The sequence below is a fragment of the Pelophylax lessonae genome (genome assembly GCF_965119305.1).
Source record: "Pelophylax lessonae genome assembly, chromosome: 3".
NCBI lineage: Eukaryota > Metazoa > Chordata > Amphibia > Anura > Ranidae > Pelophylax > Pelophylax lessonae.
The window spans coordinates 202791889-202811192 of record NC_138770.1 but is presented as its reverse complement, the minus strand read 5'-3'; the positions used below and the strand labels follow the sequence as shown (position 1 = coordinate 202811192).

The 19304-nt window shown below is 47.3% G+C and overlaps 1 protein-coding gene across 6 annotated transcripts in view; it reads right to left on the bottom strand.

Annotated features, from left to right (window-relative positions):
- The window catches only part of SAP130 (Sin3A associated protein 130), a 114510-nt gene that overhangs the window by 9283 nt on the left and 85923 nt on the right, over positions 1-19304 (bottom strand). For 4 of the 6 annotated variants that reach the window (XM_082249679.1, XM_082249682.1, XM_082249681.1 and 1 more), the window contains 3 exons: positions 18431-18741; positions 16803-17054; positions 16598-16723 (listed from right to left, as the gene is read on the bottom strand). In XM_082249679.1, coding sequence (XP_082105805.1) covers positions 16598-16723; positions 16803-17054; positions 18431-18741 — 689 coding nt within the window. The remainder of the gene's footprint in view (positions 1-16597; positions 16724-16802; positions 17055-18430; positions 18742-19304) is intronic. The other 2 variants (XM_082249680.1, XM_082249684.1) reach the window with 1 other exon arrangement.

The following is a 19304-nucleotide window of genomic DNA, read 5'->3' as shown; positions in this document are numbered from 1 at the left end:
AGGAAATCTCTTTTATGCAGGGAGGCCACCACTGTACGGATGGACTCTATTTCTTCCCAAGTCCAGATTTGGACGCACCTTGCCCTCTTTCCTGGGCATTGTGAATAGGTTCGAATAGAACCCCTGAAACCGTTCAATGTTAGAAGGGCAGAATCGCACCGGTGGAAGTGATCGAAACTCGATCCGGTGTCCTCCAGAAACCGGTGAAGACATCCCCCCCCCACCCCAGAGATGGGTAGGGGCGCATCAGGCTATATTCTTCAGGCTTGGCTGAGCCGGACTCTTTGTTTACCCGACCAGCGCCCTTTGAAACCCCTCTAAAGGGGCTTTGGAGGGTTTCGCCTTATCGCCCGCCCTCGCGGAACAAACAACTCTATATGAGCAGAAAAGGAAGGTCCTCGTTAGTTACGAGGTCTTTTTATCCTAACAGTCTGTGGCAAGACAGCAGGTGGTACAGTCTATCCTATAAAGAGGAATTCCTCAAACGGATAGCACCTAGCCATGCGTTTGGAAATAACAGGGGTTCGTTTCAAAACGACCCCATTTGGGTAAAGGAAAATCCTTCGCCCTTTTGGTAGGCTAACAAGTACCAAAAAGGAATCTCAGTCTCAGCTACCTCTGCCGGTGTAACCTCAAGACTAAAGGTTTCCAGGACGGACACAACTAGTGCATCCACCACTCTTGTGCTATGGCGGAGGCAGAAACGTGCTCCTCACTGCTGAGGAGATATTACCTGAGACAACAGCCCCCTAAGAGGGACCTGCAACTGCATTGACCAGTTCCGAATCCGTATCTGAAGTATCTGATAAACAATAGGGGTAGGCGGGGGTCGCTACTTGACCCCCGTCCCTGACAGGCCACCTCCACCCGGGATACCAAAGACTCCAAAATTGCCGATAATGCATTAAAAACAAGTGGGGTACTGGAGGGTCCTGCGGCCACCTTGAGGGGATAAGGTGGGGATACCTATGCGGCAGGGTCAATGATTATACAAGACACTTGCCAGCGACAAAAAATGACAAAGTAAAAAAAAAAAAACTTTTTTTTTTTTTGTGTCCCCCAGTCGCAACAGCGCCCCTCAGTGTTACCTGCCTTTTTGGACCCCACAGAGAGAGAGACAGACCCCAAGGCTCATCCCTGATGCACAGAAGTTTTCATCAGCTTGCTCAGTGCTTGTCTTGTTACAGACAGGAAGTCTTTGGCCCTATTTCCTGGGAAAAAGAGGCGGCTCCGCCCCTTAACACGCCTGCCGGCTCCTCCCCCTGGCTCCATGAGGTGTTTGAGTCACCTCAAACATGGCCGCCCCCATGCTGGAGACACGAGGCTACACCAAAATGGCGGCCTCGTGCGATCTACCAGACAATGGCGGCGGCCTGCACAGAATAGCGGCATGTCTGCAGAAGGATCTCGGCCTCACAACCCTTCACCCTCATGGTGGTCAGCGTGGTCGGAGGTACCGGACCCTAGCGGGCCGTATGCGGTCCGCTGCTTAGCTGGAGGAATGATCTGGAATGCAGTATACATGTATAGACATCGCCCTGTGGCTACTGACAGGTAGGATACCTTATACTATCACAGTAAAGTTCTAGTACTGCCACTGACTACAATCATTTACACATCTTTACAATTAGATTGTCAGCTCCCAAACCAAGCCTCCTGGCTTCTTGTACACAAAAATCACACTCAATTAGGGGGATCTGTGACATGTTATAGGATAGAGGGGAACCCATCCTTACCATTACAGAGAGGGGCCCGCGTTCACCACAAGACCCGTCAGGGGGAAAGGGGGAACATACTACTCACCATACCGGAACCAGGCGGGCGCCAACTCCTGACAGTACCCCTCTCCACCGAGGTAGGAGGGCTGCCGACCAATACAGGCGCCGTGACTCATGGTCTTTGGCGTTTCAGCGAGACGTTTAACTCGCAGGGTCAGTCCCCGTCCAGTGGGACTATGTCGCGGCCGACCCAGTGCGGAGTTATGGCCTGCACGCGCTCGTAGGCTGAACTGGGGTGACCACTGGATCTCAACATCCCGCCCGTCGCCCAGTTCAGCTTTCTTGCTTGAAGATCTCACAGGAACACTGGAGAAAAAAAAGCTGTCTAAAAAATCTTTTCTAAGAAAAAAATCCTGCCAGGACCGAAGATCCCAGCAAGGTATCTAGGTCCTTACTCCTGACTAGACAGAAAAAAACTGATTTGCTGAGGCAGAGAGAGAGAGGATATACCCTCTGGGACTGCCCCTAGGGTGTGGCCAGAGCATTTTATTTCCTGTCTAGTCCTACTCCTGTGGAGGCAACATAACCCGAAGGTGCTGTATCACCGAGGACTACGTCTGTCAATGAGCGATAGAGAAAAATATATATACATACATACACACACATACACACTGGATATAAAAAGTCTACACCACCCCTTTAAAAATAAAAAAACTAAAATTATACGGATGATGCATGAGTGTGCACACGCTCTTATAACTGGGGATGTAGTAATGTTCAGAATTAAGCAATCACATTTAAACCTGATGTTAAATAGTAGTCCGTACACACCTGCCATCATTTAAAGTGCCTCTGATTAACCCCAAATAAAGTTCAGCTGTTCTAGTAGGTCTTTGCTGCCATTTTCTTAGGCCCCTTTCACACAGGCGGACCGTTGAGATCCGCCTGTGCGTTTTTTTGCGGATCTGAACGGTCCCCCCATGCATCTCTATGGGGCATCGGATGTCAGCGGAGAGATGTCCGCTGACACCCGATCCGTGAAATCTGGACGGATGGAAACCCTATTTTCCATCCATCCAGCGGATCGGATGATAACGGACCGACGGTCCGTTCCCATCAGGTTCCCCCAGAGATCTATGGGGCTGTGACAGCTGTGTCCCCGCACACAGTGCGGAGAACAGCTGTCATTCTCCTGCTCAGCGGGGGATCGGCGGATCGATCCCCCGCTGAGAAAAGCGGAGTCCGTTTGACGGACTCCTAGTGTGAAAGGAGCTTTAGTTGTATCCTACAGCAATAGCCATGGTCCACACAGAGCTTCCAAAGTATCAAAGGGATATCTCATTGGTAAAAGGTATCAGTCAGGAGAAGGGTACAAAAGAATTTCCAAAGCATTGGATATACCATGGAACACACTGAAGACAGTCATCATCAAGTGGAGTAAATATGGCATAACAGTGACATTACCAAGAACTGGACGTCCCTCCAATATTTAAGAAAAGACGAGAAGAAAACTGGTCAGGTAGGCTGCCAAGAGGCCTACAGCAACATTAAAAGGAGCTGCAGGACTATCTGGCAAGTACTTGCTGTGTGGTACATGTGACAACAATGTCTGGGCTATGGGGTAGAGTGGCAAGACGGAAGCCTTTTCTTACAAAAAACCCAGCTAAATTTTGCAAAAACGGAGCCCCTGGATAGAATATTTGCAGGCTCCGTAGTTGCGGCCGGGTGGCTTGGGGTCCGGCGCGGGTGGAAGTGTGATTACTTTACATTGCTTTTGCCCTGGCCTCTTTCTTACTCTTTTCTTTTTCTTCTGTTCCTCCCTTTTATTTTCTTGTTCTCTCTCTGCCCATAGTGGTGTGGGCTATTCTCCTTTTCTTTTCTCTGGTCTTTTTTTCTCTTTGTTTGTTTGCTCCCTTGGGGGGTCTGGCTGCAGGAGAGACGCTGTTAGCTCTGACTTCGGAGCTCTGGTTTGGGTTCCCAGATAGGGGTCTAGGTCGCTATATATTATTTGGCCATTGGTGGGAGCCGATTGGTTTCCTCTTCTGGGGGGGCCCTTTCGTGGACACAGTTTGTGCCCATTTGGGGTGTCTGGGGTGGGGCGGGGCCCCTGCTGGTCGGTCTGTTATTGGGCTTGGTGGGTCCTTTGGACTCAAGCTGTACCTCCTTTTGGGGAACCTCAGTTTTGGGACTTGATGTATCTTGAGGTCAAATTTTTTATTATTGACTTTCTTGTTGCCAATAATATAATGGTTCATGTACTGACAAGCACTGTTGTGGTGCGTGGTACTTTTCTGTATGCTACCCCCTTTTATATGTTTTACTATTATACGGTTTTGTTCAAACTCAATTAAAAAACTATTGAATACTACATTTTGCAAAAACACATCTGAAGTTTCCCACAAGCATGTGGGAACACGTGTTATGGTCTGAAAGCCAAGGTTGAACTTTTTGGCCATAATTCCAAGAAAAGAATGGCGCAAAAACACTGCACATCACTAGAACACCATACCCAACAGTGAAGCATGGTGGTGGCAGTATCATTCTTTGGCGTTTTGCTGTTTTTCTTCACCTGCAACAGGGGCCTTAGTCAAGGAAGAGGGAATTATGAACAGTTCCAAATACCTGTCAATATTGGCACAAAATAGTCAGGCTTCTGCTAGAAAGCTGAACATGAAGAGGAACTTCATCTTTCAGCATGCCAATGATCCACAGGGTTCAACCAAATCAACAAAGGAATGGCTTCATCAGAAGAAGATTGACGTTTAGGAATGACCCAGCCAGAGCCCAGACCTGAATCTGATTGAAAATCTGTGGGGTGATCTGAAGAAGGCTGTGCACAGAAGATGCCCTCGCAATCTGACAGATTTGGAGTGTTTTTGCAAAGAGTGGGCAAATACTGCCAAGTGAAGATGTGCCATGAGGATAAGACCCGTACCCAAAAAGATTGAGAGCTGTAATAAAATCAAAAGGTGCTTCAACAAAGTATTAGTTTAAGGGTGTGCACACTTATGCAACCATATTTTAGTTTTTTTATTTTTACTTCCCTCCAATTTCAGTTTGTTGTTCAACGGAGTTGTACAGTTTATAGGTCACATTAAAAAGGTGGAAAAAGTTCTGAAATAATTTATCTCATTTTTTTACATCACAAAAACCTGACATTTTAACAGGGGTGTGTAGACTTTTTACATTGTGTGTGTGTGTGTATATATATATATATATATATATATATATATATAACGGAATTTTTGTAAAATCTTACCTGTAAAATTCCTTTCTCTGAGTCCTCCGACAGTCGCCGCCCACTTCATATTCATCACCAATGGGGTTATGTCCTTTATTCCGTAGGAGTAGCTAGGCAATAGAATATGTTAGTACAAAGACTTAACATATCCCACCCCCAGGGGGTGGTCCCCTCAGTACATAACCCTCCACTTCCTGTATCCAACTCAGTTTCAGTGGAATAGCAGTAGAGAGTACATCAAAACCCCAAAAGAGGGGCGGGGGCGGCGACTGTTGGAGGACTCAGAGAAAGGAATTTTACAGGTAAGATTTTACAAAAATTCCGTTTTCTCTTACGTCCTCCGACAGTCGCCGCCCACTTCATATTCATCACCAATGGGGATGTCCCAAAGCAGTGTAAATATGAGGGGTGGGAAGAACTCAGCCGCGCCCAAGGCAACGCCATCTCCCCATCAGAGAAAGGAACCTTACCAAAGGAAGGAAACCAGTTGGGCATAAGAACAAAACACTCGCTCAACAGGAGCAAGAAAACCCAGGGAGAAAACAAAAATCCCAAAAAGCCAAAGAACCCGTAACAAGGGTTCTAGGAAACTGCCGCACTAAGAACCTTGCGGCCAAAGGAAGCATCAGCCGATGCCTGAACATCTACTCCGTAGAATATCGTGAAAGTGTGTACAGTCGACAAAGTCGCCGCCTCACACACCTGGGCCACAGAGGCCCCATGACGACAGGCCCAAGACGTACTCAGAGATCTGGTAGAGTGCGCCTTCACAGGTACAGGGGGAACTTTCCCCCTCAAAGCATAGGCCTGATCAATGGTCCGTCAGATCCATTTGGCGATTGTAGAAGCCGACGCCGCCATGCCCTTCCGAGGACCTCCCGGAAGGACAAACAAGGCATCCGACTTGCAAGAAGACTCAGTCGATTTGAGATAGACTCCAATCGCCCGGACAACATCCAAGGAGTGAAGCAACACCTCCGTCGGAAGCTTCGGCTTCGCGCAAAGCGAAGGTTTGACAATGTCCACATTGAGATGAAAGTCCGAAACCCTTTTTGGAAGAAAAGGGTTAGGTCGCAAGACCACCTTGTCCAAATGCACAACCAGACACGGAGACTTGCAGGACAAGGCTGCCAGCCCCGACACTCGACGAGTCGAGGTGATAGCCACCAAAAAGGCGACCTTCTTGGATAACAAAGACAGCGAGATCTCCCTGAACCTTTCAAAAGGAGCACGCTGCAATACTGATAGAACTAGATTCAAGTCCCAAGGGGGAAGAGGGTCCCTCCTAGGAGGGATCAGATGACGTACCCCCCGCACAAAAGTGCCAACCAAAGAATCAGATGCCACAGGCCGTTGAAAAAGAACGGCCAAAGCAGACACCTGACCCTTGATCGTGGCCAGCGCCAGACGCTGGTCAACACCCGTCTGAAGGAAGGGCAACACCCTAGACACCGAATAAGTGTCAGGAGAGAAACCCCTGGATTCGCACCAGGCAAAATACGCCTTCCAAGTACGGTAATAAACCTTCCCCGAGGAAGACTTCCTCGCATTTATTAAGGTGTGAATGAACTCAGGGGAAAGACCCCTGTTCTTCAGGACCTCGGATTTAACAGCCAGGCCGTCAAGACCAGCGACTGTAAAGCAGGATGGAAGATCGGTCCTAGCGACAGAAGATCTTCTCGAAGAGGCAGACGCCACAGGGCGTCGATTGCCAGATTTACGAGGTCTGCGTCCCAGGACCGGCGAGGCCAGTCCGGTGCCACAAGAATCACCGTGGTCGGTTCCGCGAAGGAACCTGGACAGCAATTGAATCGGCGGAAACGCATACATCAGTTGGTACTGATGCCACGGGTCAACCAACGCGTCCGACGCGTCTGCCCGAGGATCGCACGTCCTCGCCACGAACCGTGGTACTTTGTAGTTCAGACGAGACGCGAACAGGTCTACCTCCGGAAGACCCCACCTCGCGCACAACATCTGGAAGACAGCCGGGTGAAGGGACCATTCTCCCTGGTCCAGGGTTCGACGGCTCAGATAATCCGCCTGCCAAATTTTCACCCCAGGAATGTGACCTGCCGATATTGCCGGGACATGCGTCTCGGCCCAAGACAGAATCGCGGCCACTTCTCAAGCCGCCCGGGCACTCCTGGTGCCCCCTTGGTGGTTGATGTAAGCCACCACCGTGGCATTGTCCGTCTGCACCCGAACCGGGTAGCCGTGAAGATTGTCCGTCCAACGACGAAGACAGAGGAGTATCGCTCGCAGTTCCAGAACGTTGATCGGAAGGGAGGATTCCTCCGTCGACCAAACACCCTGGGTGGACAGAACGCCCAGAACACCACCCCAGCCCGACAGGCTGGCGTCCGTGGTGATCACCGCCCACGAAAGGGGACGAAAAGACTTGCCCCCCGATACTGAGGGGGATTGAAGCCACCACAGAAGATCCCTTCTGGTCTGAGAGCTCAATGACATCTGGAGATCCAGAGACTGCGGACGCCCGTCCCACTTGGACAATATCTCCGCTTGGAGATCCCGTGTGTGAAACCGGGCGAAGGGAAATCGCCTCGAAAGCCGAGACCATCAATCCCAGACACCGCATGCACGTCCGAATGGACGAAGATGGAACGTCCCTGAGGGACCTGACTGCCTCCTGAAGAGCTGCGAGTTTTTCTTCCGGTAGGAAGACCTACGCCTGGACAGAGTCCAGAATCATACCCAGGTAAGAAATCCGAACCGATGGGCACAATGTCGACTTTGGAAAATTGATCGTCCAACCAAACTCCTGCAGAGTCTGCAACGTGACGGACAGATCCTTCTCCAGACTCTGGCTGGTCGCAGACCGAACCAGAATATCGTCCAGATACCCCAGAACCGAAATGCCCTGGGCCCTCAACAAAGCCAGAACCGGTGCCAGCACTTTGGTGAACACCCTTGGAGCCGAGGCGAGACCAAAAGGCAACGCCACAAATTGGTAATGATCTTCCGCTATGGCGAATCGAAGGTACCTCTGGTGACCCTCGAAAATCGGGATGTGAAGATACGCATCTTGCAAGTCGATGGAAGCCATGAACTCCCCCGGAACCAGGGCAGCCACCACCGACCGCAGTGATTCCACGCGGAACTTGCGCACCCGCACAAGGCGGTTCAGTGCCTTCAAGTCCAGAATCGGACGCACCTTGCCCTCCTTCCTGGGCATGGTGAGCAGATTGGAATAGAACCCCCGAAATCTGTCCCGATGAGGCACCGGGACCACCACTCCCTAAGCCCTCAAGTCCTGCACCGCTAGATGCAGGTCCCGCAAACGCTCCGGGGATAACAGAAGACTTGAGGGAAAAAATCTGCTCTCCGGCCGAGAGAGAAACTCGATCTAGTAGCCAGATCGAACGATTTCCTGTGAAGTGGGTGAGGGCGCCCCTTCAGGCCGCACTGTTGTGGGCCGCAGAACCAGATTGGCCGGACTTTTGCTTACCTGCCCACGGCTTCTTGCGGGAGCCTTGACCCTTGGACGGCTTGTCCCAAAATGTGGCCGAAAGGACCCCTGAGGGGGCCGAAAGAAAGCATTCTTTTTTCCAGGAGCCTTCCTAGTCTAGTGGGATTGAGGTAAGAGCGTGCTCTTACCCCCCGTGACCCCTTTAATTAGGGCATCCAGGGATTCGCCAAAAAAGCGAGAACCATCAAAAGGCAGATTGGCCAAGGTCTTACGTGAAGAATGATCCACAGACCAACACTTCAACCAAACCAGGCGGCGAGATAACACCACCACACTGTGTACACGTGCAGCCAACGGAACCATATCCAGGTCCGCATCACACAAATACATGACACCCTGGTGGATTCGATCCACCATATCCAAAGTCGCCTGGGGGGCAGAATCAGCCACCAGGACACGCCTAAGCACCTGCGTCCAGTTCGCGACCGCCTGGGCCGCCATAAGTGAAGCAATAAAGCTTTCAACATAGAACCCATAATAGAATAGGTACGACGGGCAAAGGACTCCATCCTCTTGTCCGTGGCATCCCGGAACACCGGAGTGTCTGCAGCAGGAATCGCAGTGGACTTGTTCAAAACTGCTAACGCCTGGTCCACCGGAGGTGGGACACACCAACGCCCATCAGTAGCGGGCGTAAAAGGATAGCGCAGCTTAAACCTACTTGGTACAGCAAAAGGTTTGCGTATATTACGCCATCGTTCTTTCACAGCGCGCTGAAAATCATCAGTGCATGGAAACATCTGCGATGATATGCGCCTTTTCTGCGTCCCATAAGCCGCCAAGGCAGCTGGAGGACCTGTTTCCTCCCCCAAACGCAGAGTTTGCTTGATAAAAGTAACCAATTCATCCATGAGCGCAAGCTCTTCAGACAAGCCAGGGGGAGAATTATCAACCCCCTCTACCTCAGCCTCCATTTCTGACCCTATAAGGTGCCAGGAGGAACGAGACCCCGATAAGGAGATCTCTGCCCCAGCAGCCCCAGTACCATCACCCTCTGAAACAGAGGAAATTGAAAACTCTGGGCCTTTTAGAGGATTGAGCAACCACCAGCATTTGCACCTGAGTCGCAAGGCTAGCCACAATCGCAGCCAAATCCCCCCCCCGGGGGGGGGGGAAACCGCAGTCCCCTGGCTTCCCACTAAATTGGCAGGAAACTAGTATTCCTGAGAATCCATGCCCTTGTAGCAGCAAAAATAAAAGGGTGACCGCCCCTTTAAGAGAGCGCTGCGATCGTAGCCCACTCACACTAGGCATCCCACACAAGGGACCCCCACAGGGACAAGTATACCAAGGCAGGATACAGGGAATAAAAAGAAATGAACCTGGAGAGATCGGTGGTGCTGCTGCTGCCTGCGGTGCTCCTGAAGGAAAGGAAATGCTGGCATACAGGGCGCTCTATGAAAGCCTATGGAGGCTACAAAAAAAATGGCCGCCATGCATGCAAAACATGCGGCCGGAGCGATCGCAGCCAAAATGGCGCCGTTAGGCGCCGAAACCGCCGCTCCCACACCCCATGAGGGAGAAGTAAAACACACCATCTGCCCAAAAAAGGAACATGGCAAACCGCCGCAGCGGCGCTGTAATGTGCCCCAAGCATGAGAACTCAAGCCCCACAGCACACAGCCGTTCACACAGATAGAAAACTGACACAGAGTGCAGCCAGCCCCCCCTCCTGCAGCCCACAGCTTGCAATGTGAGAGATAGGGAAAACGTAATAGTGTGAACACAGGGCAAGGTACACAGTCCCAGACTGACACCCCCCAGACAGACAGGTCCCCACATAAATGCACTTACCTCTTACATGGCGTGGGGGACCCGCACAGGCGAACAAACCGCTGCACATGAGGCAGGGAGAGTCGCATCCAGGACGCATCAGAAGGTGGGTTGAGAAACCGCACAGCGTCCAGTGAGGTAGCCACCTCACCTAGCATCCCTGCACGGAACAGGGATGGGTCGTTCAGATAACTCAGGAGCGATACCTGACTGAACGCTCGATGGCGGGCTGAGAAGCCACTGACCCACAGCCTGCTACCAGGGGGGTCAGCCCGAGACGCAGCCCGCATGATCCTCTTCTTCCGAAGAACTAACTAACGCTGGCAAAATAACAGCTAACAAGAAAGAGAGAAAAAACTGAAATAAAATCCAAAGAAAGGAAAGAGAGCTGAGACAAGGTGCCCCAGCACAGAAACTTCCAGCTACTCCTGACAGCTAGACAAATGAAACTGAGTTGGATACAGGAAGTGGAGGGTTATGTACTGAGGGGACCACCCCCTGGGGGTGGGATATGTTAAAAGTCTTTGTACTAACATATTCTATTGCCTAGCTACTCCTACGGAATAAAGGACATAACCCCATTGGTGATGAATATGAAGTGGGCGGCGACTGTCGGAGGACGTAAGAGAAATTATATATATATATATATATATATATATATATATATATATATATATATATATATATATATATATATATATATATATATACACACACACCAAAAGTTTGGACACACCTTCTCATTCAAAGAGTTTTCTTTATTTTCATGACTATGAAAACTGTAGAGTCACACTTCAAGAGGTAGTCACCTGAAATGGTTTTAACTTTTCACAGGTGTGCCCTGTCAGGTTTAATAAGTGTGATTTCTTGCCTTATAAATGGGGTTGGGACCAGCAGTTGTGTTGTGCAGAAGTTAGGTGGATACACAGCTGATAGTCCTACTGAATAGACTGTTAGAATTTGTATTATGGCAAGAAAAAAGCAGCTAAGTACAGGAAAACGAGTGGCCATCATTACTTTAAGAAATGAAGGTCAGTCAGTCCAAAAAATTGGGGAAACTTTGAAAGTGTCCCCAAGTGCAGTCACAAAAACCATCAAGTGCTACAAAGAAACTGGCTCACATGCGGAACGCCCCAGGAAAGGAAGACCAAGAGTCACCTCTGCTGCGGAGGATAAGTTCATCCGAGTCACCAGTCTCAGAAATCGCAGGTTAACAGCAGCTCAGATTAGAGACCAGGTCAATGGCACACGGAGTTCTAGCAGCAGACATCTCTAGAACAACTGTTAAAAGGAGACTGTGTGAATCAGGCCTTCATGGTAGAATATCTGCTAGGAAACCACTGCTAAAGAAAGGCAACATGCAGAAGAGACTTGTTTGGGCGAAAGAACACAAGGAATGGACATTAGACCAGTGGAAATCTGTGCTTTGGTCTGATGGGTCCAAATTTGAGATCTTTTGTGACAACCACTGTGTCTTTGTGCGACACAGAAAAGGTAAACGGATGGACTCTACATGCCTGGTTTCCACCGTGAAGCATGGAGGAGGAGGTGTGATGGTGTGGGGGTGCTTTGCTGGTGACACTGTTGGGGATTTATTCAAAATTGAAGGCATACTGAACCAGCATGGCTACCACAGCATCTTGCAGCGGCATGCTATTCCATCCGGTTTAGTTGGACCATCATTTATTTTTCAACAGGACAATGACCCCAAACACACCTCCAGGCTGTGTAAGGGCTATTTGACCAAGAAGGAGAGTGATGGGGTGCTGCGCCAGATGACCTGGCCTCCACAGTCACCGGACCTGAACCCAATCGAGATGGTTTGGCGTGAGCTGGACCGCAGAGTGAAGGCAAAAGGGCCAACAAGTGCTAAGCATCTCTGGGAACTCCAAGACTGTTGGAAGACCATTTCAGGTGACTACCTTTTGAAGTGACTCTACAATTTTCATAGTCATGAAAATAAAGAAAACTCTTTGAATGAGAAGGTGTGTCCAAACTTTTGGTCTGTACTGTGTGTGTGTGTATATATATATATATATATATATATATATATATATATATATATATATATATATATATATATATACACACACACACACACACACATATACATATATATATATATATATATATATATATGGATCCATACATACGTATACACACACACAGGTCCCTCTCAAAAAATTAGCATATTGTGATAGTTCATTATTTTCTGTAATGTACTGATAAACATTAGACTTTCATATATTTTGGATTCATTACACACAACTGAAGTAGTGCAAGCCTTTTATTGTTTTAATATTGATGATTTTGGCATACAGCTCATGAAAACCCAAAATTCCTATCTCAAAAAATTAGTATATTTCATCCGACCAATAAAAGAAAAGTGTTTTTAATACAACCTTCAAAAAATTATGTTCAGTTATGCACTCAATACTTGGATCGGGAATCCTTTTGCAGAAATGACTGCTTCAATGCGGCATGGCATGGAGGCAATCAGCCTGTGGCACTGCTGAGGTGTTATGGAGGCCCAGGATGCTTCGATAGCGGCCTTGAGCTCATCCAGAGTGTTGGGTCTTGCGTCTCTCAACTTTCTCTTCACAACATCCCACAGATTCTCTATGGGGTTCAGGTCAGGAGAGGTGGCAGGCCAATTGAGCACAGTAATACCATGGTCAGTAAACCATTTACCAGTGGTTTTGGCACTGTGAGCAGGTGCCAGGTCGTGCTGAAAAATGAAATCTTCATCTCCATAAAGCTTTTCAGCAGATGGAAGCATGAAGTGCTCCAAAATCTCCTGATAGCTAGCTGCATTGACCCTGCCCTTGATAAAACACAGTGGACCAACACCAGCAGCTGACATGGCACCCCAGACCATCACTGACTGTGGGTACTTGACACTGGACTTCAGGCATTTTGGCATTTCCCTCTCTCCAGTCTTCCTCAGGGTCCAGTCACCTCTTCTCGCTGTGCAGCGTTTTCTGCCACACATTTTCCTTCCCACAGACTTCCCACTGAGGTGCCTTGATACAGCACTCTGGGAACAGCCTATTCATTCAGAAATTTCTTTCTGTGTCTTACCCTCTTGCTTGAGGGTGTCAATGATGGCCTTCTGGACAGCAGTCAGGTCGGCAGTCTTTCCCATGATTGCGGTTTTGAGTAATGAACCAGGCTGGGAGCTTTTAAAAGCCTCAGGAATCTTTTGCAGGTGTTTAGAGTTAATTAGTTGATTCAGATGATTAGGTTAATAGCTCGTTTAGAGAACCTTTTCATGATATGCTAATTTTTTGAGATAGGAATTTTGGGTTTTCATGAGCTGTATGCCAAAATCATCAATATTAAAACAATAAAAAGCTTGCACTACTTCAGTTGTGTGTAATGAACCTAAAATATATGAACGTCTAATGTTTATCAGTACATTACAGAAAAGAATGAACTGACAATATGCAAATTTTTTGAGAGGGACCTATATATATATATATATATATATATATATATATATATATATATATATATATATATATATATATATATATATATATATATATATATATATATATATATATATACACACGTACGTACGTAACACACGCACGTACGTAACACACGCAGAAAATGACATTTTGCTACAATGTAAAGTAGTGAGTGTACAGCTTGTATAACAGTGTAAATTTGCTGTCCCCTCAAAAAAACTCAACACACAGCCATTAATGTCTAAACTGCTGGCAACAAAAGCGAGTACACCCCTAAGTGAAAATGTCCAAATTGGGCCCAAAGAGTCAATATTGTGTGTGGCCACCATTATTTTCCAGTACTGCCTTTCCCCCCTGGCCATGGAGTTCACCAGAGCTTTGCAGGTTGCCACTGGAGTCCTCTTCCACTCCTTCAAGAAGACATAACGGAGCTGGTGAATGTTAGAGGCCTTGCGCTCCTCCACCTTCCGTTTGAGGATGCCCCACAGATGCTCAATCGGGTTTATGTCTAGAGACATGCTTGGCCAGGCCATCACCTTTACCCTCCACTTCTTTAGCAAGGCAGTGGTCATTGTGGAAGTGCATTTGGGGTCGTAATGTTGGAATACTGCTCTGCGGCCCAGTCTCCGAAGAGAGCGGGATCATGCTCTGTTTCAGTATGTCACAGTACATGTTCGTAGTCATGGTTCCCTCAATGAACTGTAGCTCCCCCAGTACCGGCAGCACTCATGCAGCCCCAGACCATGACACTATCACCACCAAGCTTGACTGTAGGCAAGACACACTTGTCTTTGTACTCCTCACCAGTTTGCTGCCACACACGCTTGACACCATCTGAACCAAACAAGTTTATCTTGGTCTCATTCGACCACAGGACATGGTTCCAGTAATCCATGTCCTTAGTCTGCTTGTATTCAGCAAACTGTTTGTGGGCTTTCCTGTGCATCGTCTGTAGAAGAGGCTTCCTTCTGGGACGACAGCCATGCAGACCAATTTGATGCAGTGTGCGGCGTATGGTCTGAGCACTGACAAGCTGACCCCCCCAACCCTTTAACCTCTGCAGCAATGCTGGCCGCACTTCTACATCTATTTCCCAAAGACAAACCCTGGATATGATGCTGAGCTTGCACACTCAACCTCTTTGGTCGACCATGGCAAGGCCTGTTCTGAGTGGAACCTGTCATGTTAAACCACTGTATGGTCTTGGCCACCCTGCTGCAGCTCAGTTTCAGGGTCTTGGCAATTTGCTTATAGCCTAGGCCATCTTTATGTAGAACAAAAGGGAGTACACCCCTAAGTCAAAATGTCCAAATTGGGCCCAAAGTGTCAATATTGTGTGGCCACCATTATTTTCCAGCACTGCCTTAACCCTCTTGGGCATGGAGATCACCAGAGCTTCACAGGTTGCCACTGATGTCCTCTTTCACTCCTCCATGACGACATCACGGAGCTGGTGGATGTTAGAGACCTTGCGCTTCACCTTCTGTTTAGGTCTGGAGACATGCTTGGTCAGACCATCAACGTTACCCTCAGCTCCTTTAGCAAGACAGGTGTCGTCTTGGAGGCAAGTTTGGGGTCATTATCCTGTTGGAATATTGCCCAGCCGCCCACTCTCTGAAGGGAGGCGGCCCATGCTCTGCTTCAGTATGTCACAGTACATGTTGGCATTCATGGTCCCCCAATGAACTGTAGCTCCCCAGTGCCAGCAGCACTCCTGCAGCCCCAGACCATGACACTCCCTCCACCGTGCTTGACTGTAAGCAAGACACACTTGTCTTCGTACTTCTCATCTGGTTGCTGCCACACATGCTTAAAACCATCTGAACCAAATAAGTTTACTTTGGTATCATCAGACCACAGGACATGGTTCCATTACTCCATGTCCTTAGTCTACTTGTCTTCAGCAAACTGTTTGCAGGCTGTCTTGTGCATACAATTTAGAAGAGGTTTCCTTCCGGGACAACAGCCATGCAGACCAATTTGATGCAGTGTGCAGCGTATGGTCTGAGGACTGACAAGCTGACCCTCCCACACTTTCAACCTCTGTAGCAATGCTGGCAGCACTCATACGTCTATTTCCCAAAGACATCCTCTGGATATGACGCTGCGCACATGCACTCAACTTCTTTGGTCAACCATGGCGAGGCCCGTTTCGAGTGGAACCTGTCCTGGTAAACCGCTGTATGGTCTTAGCCACATTGCTGCAGCTCAGTTTCAGGGTCTTGGCAATCTTCTTATAGCCTAGGGCCATCTTTATGTAGAGCAACGATTCTTTTTTTCAGATCCTCAGAGTTCTTTGCCATGAGGTGCCACATTAAACTTCCAGCGACCAGTTTGAGAGAGTGAGAGCACTAACAGCAAATTTAACAACACCTGCTCCCCATTCACACCTGATACCTTGTAATACGTTAGTCACATGACACTGGGGAGGGAAAATGTCTCAATTTGGACATTTTGACTTAGGGGTGTACTCAATTTTGGTGCCAGTAGTTTAGACATTAATGGCTGTGTGTTGCATTATTTTGAGGGGACAGCAAATGTCACTGTTATACAAGCTGTACACTTGCTACTTTACATTGTAGCAAAGTGTCATTTCTTCAGTGTTGTCACATGAAAAGATAATAAAAAATTTTTACAAAAATGTGAGGGGTGTACTCACTTTTGAGTATGTGTATATATATTAGTTACCAGGGGTGCTTACACAGAGAAGACCCAGAAATATCTGCTATGTGCCAGACATACTGCATTAGGCAAGTATAGGACACTTCTATGTTCACTCTCAAATTGGCGATATTGCTATGGCACAAAAGACCAGATGAACTACTATCAATGCACCTGTGGCTCTATCAAGACTAAACAAAAGCAAATACTTCATTACATATTTTGTCTTTAGATTACTGACCTTTGACCCGTACATCGCTGTAACGCTGGAAATGATGGTAAGCTGCTTTCCAAGGATTACGATAATGGCGCAGCAGCGTAATAGGAGGCCGAGGCCTAACAGGAACGTAACGTACACCTTCCTCATCTGCAATTATACAGATTTTACAGACACAAGCCAATTTAAATGTTTCATCGAAACAGATTTGGAGAGAAAGCTACAATACCTATGTACTCCTTGGGAGGAGACTTGCGCTTCTCTGGCCTTGATGTTAAGGGCTTTACTGTGTGACATCTCTCCTCATCTGTGCTGTTGGTCTCCATCATGTCTCCCTCCTCAGTCGATATAACATGCTGCTGTTTGCGAGGTTTTTTGCGGGGAGAGGCTCCTGGTGGCAATTCCCCAGTAGGCACAGAAATATTATTGGCAAGAAGAACCAGTGGGGAGGAGACGGATCCTGGGGTCAGTGGAGGAACTGCTGGTTAAATGAATAAAAAGAAAAAAAATTTGATTAACTGCAGCAACAGCACATTGAAATATTCTATCCGGTTTAAAAAATGCCAAAACTGCAAGGACAATCCCAACTGACAATGGGATTTTATGTTGGGAGTTAGACAGGTTAAGTGGAAAAACTCATTAAAGTGAAATAATACTCACCTCAGCCCCAGTGATGCGGCGTCCTCGAGATCCCCGCTACAGTTGGCCGGGCAGGGATGACATTACTCCATTACTCCCACGCAAGCAAAAGGGGTTCAGTCAGATTCACCATTGTGGAATTTGTACAGTGAGCTGTGCGTGGCTCACTGTGCAAGGACGGACAGGCAAGTAGTTTTAATGCAGAAGAGATAAAGCATGTCTCTATTGCATTACAAATCCTGCCTGTTCTCCCATTTTCTTAACTTAGCCTAAAATTCCACTTTAAAGTGGTTGTAAACCCTCACATACATCAAGTGAAGTGAACAGCCTCAGATGATACAGAGATTAAACAAATCCTCATACGTAAGTTTTTTTTTTTAGTTTATGTGCTGTCTTCCCTTCTCTACACCCTTTCAGAAGTGAAGATTGTGTTAAAAATCTTTCTTAACCTGTTTCAGCACATAGGGAAGGGTGGAGAGACTGCAGTTACACTGAGAGAGAGCTGATTGGAGGAAAGGAACACCCCCCACAGGAGAACTGTGCTGTGAATAGACAAGCTCTGTTCTGAGCTCTATCCCACTCCGACACAAATTTTTCTTTAAGTGATGCATGCTAATAAAAAGGGACAAGCACCAGAGAGAAAAACACACTTTGAGCTTTGACAATAAATAAGTAAAACACTACAGATATATGCACTTAGTTCAAAATTCATGACTCTGGTTTACAACCACTTTTAAAAAAATATGAATAAGCCCCTGTTAACATCGACGCGATTTGACATGTCAAAATGCCAAATCGCAGCCTATTGCCAGCAACAGCACTGTCCCGATCGGTGTGACACCGACTTGGCGGTGTTGCACCGATTTCTAAAAGTAGTTCCTGCACTACTTTTGGCAACTTCGGGGCAATTTCAATAGACATCTGTGCATGAACCTGCACATATGTCATTCAAATAGCCTCAGAACTCGCACGGAAATACAGGTTTAAAATTGTGCGAGTTCAGCTGAACTTGCACAATTTCAAACCTGCATTCACTGTGAATGTACACTTATTTACAGGTTTATTCTGTGTGTACCTTGGATTTATACATCACATTCAGCTGAAGTTATAGCTGGACAAGACAAAGGAGAAAATGGTCACATAATTCCTTGGAGCAAATTAAATTTGCCAAAACTGGATCTGGATAAAAACCGAGCAGGCCATAATTAAATTACCTACCTGAAACTGGCCTAGTTATATCCATTGGTTCTGCCTCCTCCTTCACTTTCGCCTCAGGGACTGCTGCTCCTGAAGGTGCACTGTTCAGGAGAGGTGGAGGTGCAGATAAGGCAGGCACAGCAACAGGAGGAACATGGATACTGCTGGGAATGGGTCCAGGCATAGGCTGAGATGGTGGGCTGGGCACAGCAGCTGCCGGATGATGGGAAGAGGGAAGAGATGCAGCTGCACTTGGCTGATCACCACCTGTGCCTGGATCCCCAGTCACTCCTGGAGCCACAGAAATGTGAGGTTCAGCTTTTGGTTTTACACTAAGACAAGAAAAGAAAGGTAAAGGAGAAAAAAATGTTTAAAATTGCTTTAAACAATGTGTGTTCAAAACACAATGACAGTAATCTGCAAATCTTTTGGTGCAGTGAAGTGTTTTTACTGCTGTCTGTATCTCTACAGGAGTAAGGGTAATCTCCCCAAGAAAGTCAAAACAGCAATTAAGGTGCTTTTACTAATAAAGTAGGGATATGTTTCAATCTCTTCTAGTTTTGTTTGTGAACTTGTTTTCAGACGTTTCTTCTTTCTTGTTGTGTTACCAAGACAGAAACGAGGAGGAAACAGTTCAGGAAAGCATTTAAACCTTTCCCTGACGAAAAAGGGCAGTTATTAAAGAAGACATTCTGAAAAAAAAACCAAATGCAAAATACTGTATACATTCCCTTTATTTTAAAGTGATAAATTGCATGTCTTGTTTCCATTCATAGACATACTGATCTTAAATGAACATGTTCTTTAGGGGAACCTAGTAAGATTAAATTATGGGAGCTGTCTTTGCCAAAATAACTAACTTTCTCTGTCTCTTGTGCTGATGGATTTTTTTTTT